The sequence below is a fragment of the Prunus dulcis genome, chromosome 6 (genome assembly GCF_902201215.1).
Source record: "Prunus dulcis chromosome 6, ALMONDv2, whole genome shotgun sequence".
Lineage (NCBI taxonomy): Eukaryota > Viridiplantae > Streptophyta > Magnoliopsida > Rosales > Rosaceae > Prunus > Prunus dulcis.
Window position 1 is genome coordinate 5,669,824 of NC_047655.1, and position 15,201 is coordinate 5,685,024.

Below are 15,201 nucleotides of genomic sequence, written 5' to 3' on the forward strand. Positions count from 1 at the left end.
GATGCACCTAAAAAGTTGAAGCATTCCCACCGTAGAATGAGCATTTAGGTGTGTAGGTTCAGTGATTGAAAAGTTCAGCAATGGTTTCAAAATAATTTGAAATAAAAATAAGATGCGTCGCATAAAGATACGCCATGATTGGCTGAACCATTACATGCGTATTCAGTAGTGTGTTTTATAATCCAATTAGGCTCTATTTGGTGGGTTGACATGGGCTGGTTAGGATTGGCCCTTTAAGAACTGAATTGGGCTGACATGAAATGTCTTGGACTTTAACTCCAATTCGGCCCAGTTCTGTACCAAACAACTGGACATGCCTTGTACTGCCGGACGAGCAAAATCCTTGTGAAGTCTTCTTCTTGGTGGTACATGGTCAAATATCCACTACATTTTCGATGACTGGCTGCCTAATCTTCTCCTTTGACGTGAATCGACACTGGTTCACCAAACACGTAACAATTCCAATTGCCAATAGTTCGAAAAATTTATTCAAACAGAACAGTTGAAAATAAAAATCATGTTTTATACTTCATTTAAAAGACTCCCAAACAACTATCTAAGCATTTATTTGTCATTAAATAGTTTGTTTTCACCTATGTAAAAAGCATACAAAGGAAATCACTTTGGGTTATATGTCGGACTTGATAGAACAATTTACCACTTATTATGTTCTTTATGGTCAAATTATTTCAAGGTAAGATTGAAAATATAAATTTATTAAAAAGTTGAGTTAACTTGTAGAACTGTTAAAAATGAGTGAAAGATAACTTTGGGGTCTCTCTATCCTTCTTCTCCCTTCTTTTCCTTTCTTCTTGGTCTCTCTTCTCCTTTCTTCGGCTAATAAACTAGGCGACTCTCTCTCCCGTCATGTTGTAGAGAGATTTTCCTCCGCAGTTTTATGTTGAGTTTTGCTTGTCCCCAATTTTGTGTTGGGTTTTGTCTATCCCCAATCCTTTTGGACTGGCTTTTAAAATCCTTTATGTTGAGGAGGTAGAGTTGCTAGATCTAGATGGATCTTTCATAGTGGGTGTTGTGCGATCATGTGGGATGCTGGAGGTAATGTGCCTTTTTTTGGCCAAGTGGATGTTGAGCAATAAGGCTCTTTCACTTTTGGTGCTTCTGGTTCCATGTTCATACAAAATCAGTTGTTCACATAGTCTCTATGTAGTACTGGTACTGTAAATAGTCTTCTTGATTCTCTACATGTTAACTTTGAGTGAGTTTGGCATGAATTTGTAATAGTTATTACTCACTGTCTTGCTGAATTTATTTTTCCTGATTTATTGTATACAAGAACCTCCATTTAAGGTGTATTCTTCTTGTACATCTCTTGTATTTACCCCTTTATTAATGAAATTCTGCTAGTTCTAAAATAAAAATAAAAACTTGTAGAACTGTTGGGGGTCTCCCCTTAATTATTTTATTATTATTATTATTCTTTTGCATCTAATTGAACTGGGCTGGGCCTTGTAGGTTGGGTTGGGGGGCCGTATTCACTTCCAACTAACCCGAAAGGAATAAAATATTTATGAAAATTCTTAAATGAATGGGGTCTTAGCCAAAATGTATTGATCATATAACAAATTCTTCTTCATTCTAACCATGCTCATATAACTCAAACTTTTACAACCAATCCAATATTTTCATGGCTACCAATAAATCTACACCAAATTACTCACAAAACGAGGGAGAGCTTCGTACAGCTATTTGCATTTGTCCTGCTGTCTAAAACTCCAAGAAATTTCAAAAGATTACCAAGTTTCGTGCATGTTCTAGTCTAGATTAGTGCAAAATAAGATTAGTTTGACGATAAACTTGTTATTCGTTTTTGGTCAAAGGTTGACAACAACTTCACAAGTTCACATAGTCCATCATTGGTATAATAGAATATGGCAATGCATTTTTCATGTCGTGCCTAATAAAATATGCATCTCCTATCCATCATTTGGGACATGCCCTGTCAAATGGAAACTTCCATATAGTAAGTTCACTCAGTTTAGCTAGCCATGTTATATAGTTGGTTGGCCAAGTGGATGCTTGGAAGGTTCCAATTAATATAATTGGGCATACCATTTATAGACATATATAATGAACTACATGCCTTTTTCTATTAGAGGATAATGTTGTCTCCATTATACTTATATTGTCAATTACACATATGCTTCTAAACTCTAAATCTGGATCACTAATCACAATTACTTTCGTCTTGTTTTTTTTTGGGTTAAAAATAATTATTTTTGTCTAAACATGAGATCCATATTACAATCTGACAACATAAGTTTGACAAGAGGAAAATTATACCCTATGTACATATAGAAAACTTATGTTTTCAAATAATTCGTATTTTATACATGTTGTTCGATTATTTTTTATGTATGCGTTTTTCTTGTGGGTATATATACACAAACCAACAAGTCTAACTTAATTTTACCGCGTCCCTCGAGCTACTAAAATGGTGTTTAAACAAAGGTACTAGTAGTATTATATAGGGGGTTTGGTGGAGTTAAGTCTTCTTTGTATATTTATTTTACCATAATTTTAGTATATCAAGGTCCTCCTCCCGCTGGATTCGTGGTACAATATTGACAGAGACTAGGATTTGTCCAAAAATAAACAGTCAACAAAATGAGAAACTCAAAGATTAGGATTTAAAAAGTACTTAGGCCTTGCTTATAAATAGAGGCTGCAAAGATGTGCAAGTCATTGTGTAGCAATTAGCATACTGCAAATTCCACTTAAATTCGTACATATCAAGATTCTTGAAAATGTATAGAGCTTTCGCCATCTATTTCTTGCAATTCATTTCACAATGCTGTGATTGTCACATTATTATGATTACATTAATTGCTCTAATTTTCTTTTAACTCAACAGTGTTATTTCAAATACCTTTATCTGTATGCCCATGTCTACGGATGTGCTTCCCACTATGCACTCAAATTCAAATCCCCTTCTCCGTACTTTAAATTAGATTAAAACTAGCTACTAAAGCTAGGAGGCTTGGACTTTTAAAATTTTAAGCATATATGCAATATTATTTTCTTGTGTCTAATATTTGTGATTATTTGCATTTGCAGAAAGAAAGAAAGTAGACAAAATGACTACTAGCCAGTTATCTGATGCTGCCATTCAAAATCTCTTGAAGTTGTTTCTCAGGTTCCCATACTTTATTCAAAATCTCTTGCTCTAAGACAACTGCATTATTGAAAGCAGTAGAAAAAGTCTATTTCAAGTACTTCTGATAAAATCACCAACTCTTTTGTAACAAATATCATTATTGACTTCGATAAAATTCAGTCACCAATGTGTGTATCTTAATTTATGCATGTGCTGATGAAATGGTAACTTGGTTGCAGTGAGAAGGAAGAGTACCTGGACGATGTGGCTGCAGCCAAGATTGATAACATAACCGTTGAGATGCAATGGACCGGGCAGACCGGACCGGCTTGGCTACCCAGGCCGCTCGGTTCTTCTGATGACCCAGTTGAAAGAATTACAGATGGGTTCAAGTACTTCAAGACCAACTATTTCGAGTAAGATGGCATTATTTTGTTGTTGTTCTTGCTGCTGCTGCTATTTGATGGAGCTGGGTCTCTCTTAACTATTTTTGAAACTTTTATTCCTTTCAAATGCTAAATGTTTAATAAATTAGTAATGCAAGCAAATAATATTTTCATTTTGGGGTAACCTTTGCAGGAAACATCCACATTTGGTAAAGGAGCTGGCCCAAGAACAAAGCCCCAAGGTATACATAGCCCATACTATTTAAAGATCAATTAAGTATATGTATATTAATCAAACTTTATTTTATTTCTAAAATTTATTTACACTAACAGGTTTTCGGTATTTTTAAAAAACGACTGCGGTTTCAAATATTACACCAATGCCCTTTGAGATTTCAAATTATTTTCACAAAACTCATTTTCGTTGATTGTTGATCCAAAAAAATAATAATTTTTATTTTTAAAAATATATATACAAAAATGACAAAATTAACCTCAATGTATTTGCAATCATAAAGCTCTAACTCTATGATATTTTTATTCTAACTTTCTTTTGCTAAACTCCAATATGCAGTTTATGGTATTTGCATGCTCAGACTCCCGAGTGTGCCCCTCTCATATCCTTCATTTCCAACCCGGGGAAGCCTTTAGAGCAACTCCACCCATTTGCCTTTAGCCATGGCAAGGGTGGAGCTAGGGCAAGCACTATTCACGTGAATAGTGCTTGCCCTTGCAAATAGTAAATTGTGTCTCCACCCGTTGCCCTAGCTAAGGGCAATTACTATTCATTTTTTTGTTTTTTTCACAAATGTTTTAATAAAAATAATTAATTTAGATAATATTTTCGGATAATATTTTTGGGTTCGTACATATCAATATTTATTATAAAATTCATATCTCAATCGGAAAAAATTTTGGTATTTATAGAAAAAAAAAAAAAAAGAGTATTTTTTTGGTATTTTTTTTTTTAAAATTCAATTTTTTTCATTTTTTTATTGCACAAAAATTGGCTGCCGTTGGATTGGAGAAAAAAAATCTGATCGGAGAGCTCAGAGTGCGACACGTGGACTTTTAGTGGTACTGTAGCGGGTACTGTAGCACTGCGGGTACTGTAGCGATACTGTAGCAAGCTGACGTCAGCGTGACGTCAGCAACCGAGTTTTGGACCTGGGGCTGGTTTGGCCTTCGGGCTGGCCCGAGTTGGTGGGTCCCACACCAAACTCGGGCTTGGGCTGCACGCTGGAGGGACTTTTTTTTTTTTTTTCTGCCCTTGCCTCGGGCTGGGCTCCATCAGTGGAGCTGCTCTTATGGTTCGCAATATCGCTAACATGGTTCCTGCCTTTGACCAGGTTTAATTAATACTATAATCAAATTTCAAAAAAATAATTTTTGTTACTTAAATTAATTCTTGCTAATATTTGTTATCCGCTTCACAGCTGAAACACTCAGGAGTTGGAGCAACCATAGAATATGCTATTGAAGAACTAGGGGTAAAACATTTCAAATATCTTTTTTTTTTTAAAAAAAAAAAAAATCAAATTTGAGTTTTGTTTGATTAAATATTAATACTACTGTTTATCAAATTTATTGATGCTAATTAACAAGGAGAGACAATTTTACAGGTAGAAAATATTTTGGTCATGGGACATAGTCGTTGTGGCGGGATCAAGAGGCTGATGTCTCATCCAGAAAATGGTTCTACTCCCTTGTAAGTTTTCTGACATACAAAAGTTGTAGCTTAAAACCTAAACATACTTTTGATTAGCTCAGATTAAGAATCAAACAAGTGGCGAAATTCGACGACTAAAATCATTAAGATATGCTACTGATTTTGCATCCATTGGATTGAAATTTGCAGTGAATTTATAGATGAATGGATGAAAATTGGTTTACCTGCCAAGGCTAAGGTTATAGCAGAAGCAGAGGGTGGAAGTGCAGATTTTGAAGAACAATGTGAAAGTTGTGCAAGGGTAAGCCAAAGCACCCCCAACCCCAAAATGAAATTCATAATTAAATCTTACTCAACATGATCTTCTTATGTTAATTAAATTAATAAATTAATGTTTATGCAGGAAGCAGTAAATTTGTCACTGAGAAACCTACAAACTTACCCATATGTTCAGAAGGCAGTCTCAGACAAAACCCTAGCACTGAGGGGTGGCTACTATGACTTTGTAAATGGAATTTTTGAGCTTTGGGAGCTTCAGTCCACCATTTCAGACCCAATCATCATTCAATCTTCTTAACTGCATGCTTCTGGGAGCTCTGTGAATAAGTGATAACAAATAAAGCACAGGACCTCCATTCATTCTTTATATGTACCTTCTTTTTTTTTATATAATAAAATTTCAATTTTTTATTTAATTGTAATTGTTGTCAATTTTTTATTTAAGAAAAGTGTGGTAATAAGAATTGCTGCCAGGATTGAAATAAATTCTATGAGTGTTACATTCTTTACATAGCTTAAAATATAATGCATGGGATGGTGATGACCTTGATGTTGTGGCCATTGCAATTTGCAGCTTTGATTGAGAAGCTAACGACAGAGTAACAAGGGGTCAATTCTTCTACTGATGCAGTTCCACGAATAATAGATGGCTTCTACTCCTTCCACGAAATGTTTGTTTGGTGTTTCAGCGTAATGAATAAAGAATATATAAACACTGGGATTTACCTGAAAATACGAAATCTCAAGTTTATTGAATGATAATAGGAATAACAACACAAAAGGCAAAGCTAAAGTAATTGTTGACGAAAACAATAACAGTGGAGTTAGAGAGAATACCAGGCATACCAGGTATAATATAATAACTTCATCGTTGTCAAAGGTGCAGCAGTTTCAAATTTCATTGTCCACAGATGGATATAAATTTCACAATGATTTTCTTATCAATGGCAACAAAGCAGGATCGACTTCATCTTTGCACAATAAATTTACTATCAATTCCATTGTTGACGCATCTGCAGAGAAACCCTTCTCCACCATTTGTCGAATAAGTACCATCGCCCTTGATGTCTCATTGTTATTGATAAGCCCTCGGATAATCGTGTTATAGGTCCGATCATTTGGAGAGCACCCTTTCTCTTCCATTTCAATAAGCAACTCTTCTGCTTCACTTGTTAGGCCACCGAGACAGAGTCCATTAATCATTACATTGTATGTCACTACATCAGGTTGAAGTCCTTTTGATGATAAACCACAAAAGAGATCCCTTGCAGATTTAATTTTTCCAGCTATGCACAAACCATTAATAAGAATGCTGTAAATCTTAATATCAATATCCAACTTCTTGCCTTCCATCTCTCGAAACAATTGCATTGCTTTAGAAAGTTGTCGGTTTTTACACAGGCCATCCAGTAGAACAGTATAAGTTATAACATCTGGAAGCTGGCCTGAAGTCTGCATCTCAAAGAACACCTTTTGTGCATCCTGTATTCTACCCACTTTGCAAAAACCGTCCACAATAATGTTACAAATAATGTTGTCTTGAACCAGTCCCATACGAGACATATCCAGAAAAAGCATCCTGGCCTCATCGATTTTTTTCTGGTTACAGTATCCATTTATCAATATGGCATAACTAAAACCATTAACCATGGACCCCTTGCTAAGCATTAGTTCAAAAACCTTTTTCGCCTTGTCCATTTCTCCTTGCAAACAGTAACCATTCATAAGTGAACTGTACGTAACCACATTAGGTTCCATATCCCTTTGAATCATCATTTCGACCACACCTTCTGCTTCCACAACCATGCCCTCCTTGCAAAGTGTGTCTACCAAGACAGTGAAGGTGTGCACATTTGGAAAAATATTTTTACTCTCCATTTCTTTCAACAACCTTGTAGCTTCTTTCCACTTGCCTACTTTGCAAGCTCCCTGAATCAACGCTGTATAGGTCCTGACGTCTGGGGCAATACCCCTGCTTATCATTTCTGAGAAGAGGTTCAATGCATCAACAAGTAGTGTATCTTTACAAAGACTGTCGATAATCGTGTTATAGACAACAAGGTCAATCTTGAAAGCTCTTTCCTCCATTTTCCTCAGCAACTGAATAGCAGCACCATTGTTGCCTTTCATGCAAAGGCCTTTGACTAGCGTGCCGAAAGTAATAGCATTAGGCTGACAATTACCTGCCTTGATCATTTTATTGAAAATTCCAGCTGCCTCAACCACTCTATTCTCGAGAAGAAAGCCGTTGATTAGAGTGTTGACGGTAGAGACACTTGGTTCAAAACCAAGTTTGAATAATTTTCCCAAGACAGAAAAACTAGACCCCATTTGGTTCAAATGACAAAAACAATTAATGAGAATGTTCAGAACATAAACATCAGGTACCATTCCCGACACAGCCATTTGGTTATATGACGAGATGACCGTCGAATACTGTTTCAATCTCGCAACTAGGCACAAGACTTGAGTAAAACGAAAAAGTGGAGGCAGGGGACGCAATTGAAGCATTCTATCAAACACATTGAGAGCATCCTCAACATTTGTGATTTTGGGGAAGTCTTTCGCTAGCTGGTCTATTTGGGTTCTTCTTCTTCTAGAATTTTTTGCTTTAGAAGCTTGAGAGCGAGAGAAGAAAGCAAAGTAATTGTTGACGAAAACAACAGTGGAGTTAGGGTGAAGACAAGGCATACCTCTGCTGCTGCTGCTGCAATAAGAAGAAGCAGCAGCATTTGTTCGCATCATCATCTTCAGCATCTCTGTGAGTCAATGAGTCTCAGCCAACCTTCAAAGATAGCAGCAAAGATAACTGGGGAAGGAAAGCTCAACTCTCTTTTCTTCTTTGATGAATTGAAAAATACCCAGGCACTCTCTCCAATAATAGCAGAGTTGGAAGAAAAACTTGAGAGTGAACAGCAGCCAATATGTATGTGCTCTGCTTGCCGCGCTCTATGTGATTTATATGTCTTTTTGAACTTTTGATATGCTTGGGCGTTTCTTTCTTCGGATTTATAAAGAACCGCAAATTGGTAATTTGCAAAGGGATCATGTGAAATTAATTACTTTGCAAGAGAAAATTAGACTACTAATAAATGCATTAGTTTAGTTTAATAAACAAGAAAAATCAACTAGTTGTTTTGATATAATTTTATCGGTATTTCAAAAGTGGGGTATGTCTCAGTTGGTTAGGCTTTTTCACCTCCACTGGTAGAGGCTCGAAACTCTCCGGCATCCAATCAATATTTGTATATTTATATTCTATGAGCATCTCTAAGAAAGTCTCTAGACAACAAGTCTGCTGAAGTTACGTTTTACCTTCATTCTTTATCAAATGAGCTCTTTATAAATTATAAATATATCATAATGGGCTAGGGTACACCAGATGCAAAATAAAATTGGGCACCCCAAAAACGCAACTCTTTTATATTTATTATTTTGATATACCCCATAAAAGAATGCAAGAGGTGAGATATGGAAGAGAATCTAAAAATCTTATTATTAAAAATGTTGATGGTTATCAAGTTCAAAAAGGGAAGGAAAAAATTGGATGCTCTTTTCTTTTCTCACAAAGGTGGAGACAGTTCAGAGCAGCGGCTCTGTGGATGCTGCTGCTTATCCACTTACGTACCCAACGTGTTTGTCGTGACGTGACCGTCCACCTCGAAGTAACCGCATGCACTCTGCTCCCTCTGGGGCCTCTCTCCCCATAAAACGACACCGCTTTGTCTGTCAAAGTACGTACCCTATGTCACATGCAGTACTCACTTCACAAGACATTTCTTTCTAAAATAAGATGCGGAAGTTCGAATAACATCATCACTTTTCTTTTCTCTTGTTACCACCATTCTCAAAAACTCCAACTCTATTTGAATGTCGGCCAACAATTATTATCTTCGATAATATAGGGAAATATATGTTGATAGGAATCATGCGAGGATGAACTCTATTTGTATATCAAATGCTCACGGTCGCAGTGATTAGGCCGGGGAGACCGTTTACAAAAAAATATAGCTCACCGTAAAGTCAGATTCCACCCATTGCAAAGCGAAGAAATGTTTGAGTTCTATTAGCAAATTGCTCGTGCATAGTAACCGTTATTCATTGTAATATTCATTTGCATTAACAGTTGATAATTATTTAAAAAATGTAAAATAAAACCACATATTTTTAATCACAAATTAAAGGAGATTTTAATTGCCTTTACACTTGGCAAAGTTCCATTTCACCCCTCTCCTCTTTCATCTCCTTTTTAGATGTGAACTCAAATTTGAAAACCACTGTGTGTTTGTATTGTAGGCCAAGCGGGATCCTGTCTCTAGCGTATGTATGAATACCTGGCTATAAGTACAAAATCCAAAAAGCATGCTTATGCCTTTCTTTTTTCACGTAAAGCCACACCTACTGTCTGACACACCGAACCCAAGGGCAATTCCGTCTTTTCGACTCCCTCTTCCACAGCCATGCTCCCATCCCATAGGTGTATCTTCCTCTATAAAACCCAGGTAAAACCCTTCCCTTCTCACACACACACTCATTCACAAACAAAAAACAATGGTTTCCTCTTACCACAACTCCCTCACTCTCCTCCTCACTACATTCCTGATCCTCTGCTCTCTCGCCCACGCCACTTCCCCTGCACCCTTTTTGACTCTGGTCAACAACTGCCCCTTCCCCCTCTGGCCCGGCATCCAGCCCAACTCCGGCCACCCCGTCCTCGAGCGCGGCGGCTTCTACCTCCCCGCCCTCTCCCACCGCTCCTTCCCCACCCCGACCCAGCCCTGGTCTGGTCGGATCTGGGCCCGCACCCACTGCACCCAGACCCAAAACCACTTCTCCTGCCTCACCGGCGACTGCGGTGGCCGCCTCGAGTGCAACGGAGCCGGCGGGGCCGCCCCTGCCACGCTAGCGCAGGTCAGCCTCCACCACGGGCCCAACGACCTCTTCTCATACGGCGTCAGCCTCGTCGACGGCTTCAACGTCCCCTTGACCATCACCCCGCACGAGGGCCACGGAGTGTGCCCCGTGGTAGGCTGCAAGGCCGATCTGCTCGCCACGTGTCCCGAGAGGCTGAGGGTGACGTCGCACCCCGGCGTGGTGGCGTGCAAGAGCGCCTGCGAGGCGTTCCGTACGGACGAGCTGTGCTGTCGGAACCACTACAACAGCCCGCAGACGTGTCGGGCGTCGAGTTACTCGGAGTTTTTCAAGCGCGCGTGTCCTGCCACGTTTACTTTTGCTCACGACAGCCCCACGCTCATGCACCAGTGCTCGTCGCCACACGAGCTCAAGGTCATCTTTTGTCACTAGAGAGAGAGAGAGATGGTTCCACTTCAACGTGTTGTTGTCTTGGTTCTGGGTTGGTTTGAATATGCAAATAAATTAAGTTTAGGGGTTGTTTGTTTTGGTTGTGTAATTTGTGTGATGTTTGGGGCTGGTTTTGCAATGAATATGCAATTAGTGTTGTGTTGGTACAGAAAAGGAAGTATATTCTCATGAAAACACTTGTCTTTTTTGCGTGAAGAAATACAGAATTAAATATATTTTGCTTTGGCTTTTGCTTACTAGCTATTATTAAAATCTATCTAAATCTCAAATCAAACGACGCGTACATAAAAACAGTCATCCATGCACAAGAATTAACAACTTTTACTTAAAGTATGACAGATAGAGAAAACTTTGTTGCTCCGCGGTGTGATTGTCTCTCTCTAGTGCGAAGAAAATCAATGAAACCAAGATAATGAAGTTTAATTTGCATGAGTACGAGAAATTATAGAATATTACGATACGAGTGGTTAAAATAGCTTATTTTTCTCATTTTTATGAAATAATATCAATAAATATGAGTACGAGAAATTATAGAATATTACGATAAAATAGTTTATTTTTTTTATTTTTATGAAATAATATCAATAAATATTTACTTATATTATAACACGTGTTTAAAATATACTACTATTAAATAATGGAGTTTTATAGAGACAGTGATAAGAAGCAAATCCAGATTCATAAAAAACAGAGCAAAGTAAAAGAAAGTAGAGACAGTAGTGATTTGCGTATAAAAAGAAAAGAAGTTGGACTAGTACATGCACTATTAAAAGGAAAGCGAATCTCTGAGGAATATCTGATGGGAGAAGGAGCAGGCATGAGAGGAAGAAAATGCATTGTCAGCCACACAAATCTTTTTGCTTCTTTTTACATGCAATCATGTATCACTGTGCTGTCACGTGTAAATGTGCGTAACCTTTTGCTTTATTCGACTGCCATTCTTTCTCTCCACCTTTACCTTGTTTCCGGCCGATTTCAACTTTTGAACCTCGGAAGAAGAAAGTTGAAGAATCTGGACAACTCACTGGGTCGGATCGGGTCGGGTCGGGTCAGGCCCACGCCCACCCGAAAATTTGAGGCTCAGTCTAAGCCTTGGTTTGTTGCTACCTAGTTGGGCCTCTCATGAGATGGGACATTCAAACTTTTGATATTGACATTCTAGTATTCACTTATTTGACCTCATAAATGAATGATATGGACTGTGATTGGATAATTTTGACCCAATACCTTGCTTCAACGACTAAAATGTGAGTTTGGAATAGTCCAATCATATGTGGGGTCTAAGCAACGAAAAAAAACTTACTTATCATGGAGATAGCACTGTTTTGCTATTCTTGACGACCAATAACATACTGACTTAATTAGTGGGTTTCTTTTTTTTTTTTTTTTGGGGGGGGGGGGGGGGGGGGGTGGGGTATAAAGCTTAAGAATCAAGGGTCGAGATAGTTGTATAATTAATTGAATTCTTTCAAGGCTTGATCTTAACGAACGCTAACAACTATTTCGAGCACTAGTATTGTCGAAGTGTACGTTACTCATAAAAATATATTATCAGCAATAGTTGTGAAAAAGAAAGTACTATTATATTTTTCAATTTGAATATATAAGAAAATCGTGGAAGTAAAAAGAAAGTACTATTATTAGGAAAATTTTTGAAATTCATTAACCTAAGTCTTATGGCACAATTAAAAAAGGGAGTTGATTTTCTCACTCTCAAGTTCTTCACTTACACTCCTTTTTTATTTTTAATATTTTTTAATCAATTTATTCATTTTTTTTCTTTCTCTTTCCCATTCTACCTTTAACCCTACATTAATTTCTTTTTCCTTCACTTTTATATTATTTCTTTTTCTTTATACTTAATTTTCCTACTTACACTCCATTTTCAGGTTTTTTTTTCCTTTAATCGAGTAAAGAAATAATTAACACTTATATTTGTCTAGGCAAAATTACATGGCCCACCTGCAAAAACTCATGCCACATGAATAAACCTTGCATCCATACTTTTTGTTTTTGTTTTTTTTTAAAGGAAACAAATTTTAGGTGGTCACAAAGAAACAAAAATGCATCTAACTACACATTTTTACATTTTCTTTTTTATGTTCTTCTCCGTCATAACCTTTCGGAAAGTGGATATTGAATGAAATTGATGAACTTGTGGACATGAATTGACTTCTCATAATTTCGAAAAATGAAACTGAGTTTGAGACTATGAGTTTCAAATTCACATTAATGGAGTTATCTTTGTTTCATATGAGATCATTTCATACATTCATTTTGTTTGGGTACCTTCTTAGAAAGTACAAACAACCAGGGATTGAAGAGAAAGAAAAAATGGAAAACAAATTCTTCTCATAGAAAAAATTCGGGGCATTCCAAGTCTGTAGGGAATCCAAAAGCTTGGGTTTTATTGTTGTGTTACAGTGATGATCGAGAATTTCAAAAGCGTAGGTTTTGTTCACTCTCATTGATTGAGTACCCATATCAAAACTTTAATGTAAGGTGATGGTAGAATAGGAAAGAGAAAGAACACAAAAGAACAAAATTGATTGAAAGGTATTAAAAAGCAAAATGGAGTGTAAATGGAGAAAAAGGGGAGTGGGAAATATCCAAATGTATGATATAATAAAGGCGCTTATAGAGTGACAGATCCACCCTTGGACGTCATGAAAATGGTTGTTAAGGTATTGTTGTGTTACTTGTTCGACCCCTTGGAGGAATGCCCACCACTTGTTTGACGAGAAGCTCCAAAGAGCTCCCCTATTTCAACAGCAGATGCTGCACATTTTTTTAATCATTATTTTGATAAAGAACTGGGCAAAACAACGTCGTTATGACCTTCACAATTTTTTTTTAATAACCTGGCTCAAAATGACAAAGATTAAAATAATTAAAAAATTTATTTTCTTCTCCCCATGCCCACTCGATATTCATTCCCCAAAACTCCAACTTATATTATTCTCTCCTCATACCTAACCACAACCCTCAACCCATACCCCTCATCTTCCCTTGTTGTCGGGGTGTTGCCGCAATCCACGACCTTATGCGTTGTCAGCGAAGTGTTGCTGAAACTTTTTGGATCTGCCATTGTGCTTATATTTGTTTTTTGATCAAAGAGAAACTTCATTAGATAAACTTCAATAGTACAATTAAAGACGTCAAAATGACATATGGTGTGTTTAATAATCATGAATTGGAATTCGAATCAGGAACTGAATTCCAATTATGGAGGATTCATGTGTTTACTTAACATCAAGGAATTAAAAAGTAAGTGCCACACAAAAGTAAAAATTGAATTCCTGATTTTGGAGGAATTAAATTCTTGGATGAGAGGTGGTATTCTAATTCCCGGAGACCTAACCCATTAGGAATTCATATTTTTTTTACCCATTATATCCTCACAAAAATTTTCAAATTTCAAATTTGTCATATTCTTTAACACAACAATGATGACATTTTAGTAATTAATACCACTCCTACCCCAATTCCATATTGTTTAGTAAGACAACTTCAATAGGCTTTCGGAATCTAATTCTCCTCAATTCAATTCCTCATAATCCGATTAGAGATTAGTAAGCATGCCACTAAAGTATCGATCCCAAGAGAGTCACTCTGCTTATATGAGCTTTTCATTATATGATATTTCAAAATTCAAATATATATCCAAGCGTTTGATTGTAAACTTAAAACACTGTCGTTTTAACAAACATAATAAGAGTACGGTACAACATATTCACATTAAGAGATTTGAGAATTTCAAAAAAGAAAAAGGAAAAAAAGAGATTTGAGAATCTTTCCCGAAAGAGGAACAAGAGTGCTAAAAGCACTTCCAACGGAAGGCTGTGGCTAGGGCAGGAGGGAGCCCAAGCCCAGGCAGAGGTTCCAGTGTTCAAATGCGGCTCGGGCAACTGGGTAGGCTTGAAGGCAAGAACAGCCTAGGCTGTTGCTTGGGTTTGCTGCAACGAAAAAAAATAAAAAAATCTAAAGAAATACTAAAAATTTCAGAATTTTTAAAAATAAATACTTAGTCATATTCTTCACTTTCTACACCAAAACTCTATATAAATTTATCTACTCATATCTCATGTGAATAGTAGTTACTCTTGAATTGCCATAGTAATGAGTGAAAACACCACAAGCCTTTTGCAAGGACTGTCACTATTTATGTAAATAATAACAGCCATTAACTTTTATCATGACAAATGGATGGAAGTGCTCTAAGAGACGAGAAGTCACTCATTTTTCTTTTAGTAAATTTAGGTTTTGCCCATAAAAAAACTTTCACTTTTGGAAAAAGCCAAAGTTTTTCCAAAAAAGACAGAAAAACCTCTCAACTTTCAAATCAAAGACATACAAATGTAAAGGATTCCTTAGGAAATCAAAAAATAAATAAGGGTAATGTTGTCCATTTTGACTTCTTTTAAAAATTT

The 15,201-nt window shown here is 36.8% G+C and overlaps 3 protein-coding genes across 5 annotated transcripts; 2 read left to right on the top strand and 1 right to left on the bottom strand.

The window, feature by feature from the left end:
* The first annotated feature begins 3,082 nt into the window (after positions 1–3,082).
* On the top strand, positions 3,083–5,760 carry LOC117632831 (carbonic anhydrase 2-like). Its single transcript, XM_034366428.1, has 9 exons — positions 3,083–3,154; positions 3,355–3,531; positions 3,695–3,743; positions 4,076–4,148; positions 4,807–4,850; positions 4,938–4,991; positions 5,124–5,209; positions 5,360–5,471; positions 5,574–5,760. Exons 1-9 carry the CDS (start codon positions 3,096–3,098, stop codon positions 5,745–5,747), a joined length of 828 nt encoding a protein of 275 aa, XP_034222319.1. The 5' UTR covers positions 3,083–3,095; the 3' UTR covers positions 5,748–5,760.
* LOC117632830 (putative pentatricopeptide repeat-containing protein At1g12700, mitochondrial) lies at positions 5,456–8,405 on the bottom strand. Of its 3 annotated transcripts, XM_034366426.1 has the most exons (3): positions 6,296–8,405; positions 5,995–6,175; positions 5,456–5,766 (listed from the first exon to the last, which is right to left on the bottom strand). In XM_034366426.1, exon 1 carries the CDS (start codon positions 8,204–8,206, stop codon positions 6,374–6,376), a length of 1,833 nt encoding a protein of 610 aa, XP_034222317.1. In that variant the 5' UTR covers positions 8,207–8,405; the 3' UTR covers positions 5,456–5,766; positions 5,995–6,175; positions 6,296–6,373. The 3 variants fall into 3 exon arrangements, with proteins under 3 accessions (XP_034222317.1, XP_034222316.1, XP_034222318.1); XM_034366425.1 differs by having other exon boundaries at positions 5,456–6,175; XM_034366427.1 differs by having other exon boundaries at positions 5,456–6,175; positions 6,287–8,405.
* Positions 8,406–9,941: 1,536 nt separating this feature from the next.
* Positions 9,942–10,999, top strand: LOC117633082 (osmotin-like protein). The gene has a single exon (XM_034366759.1). The coding sequence runs from the start codon at positions 10,001–10,003 to the stop codon at positions 10,751–10,753; it is 753 nt and encodes a 250-aa protein (XP_034222650.1). The 5' UTR covers positions 9,942–10,000; the 3' UTR covers positions 10,754–10,999.
* Positions 11,000–15,201: the final 4,202 nt, after the last annotated feature.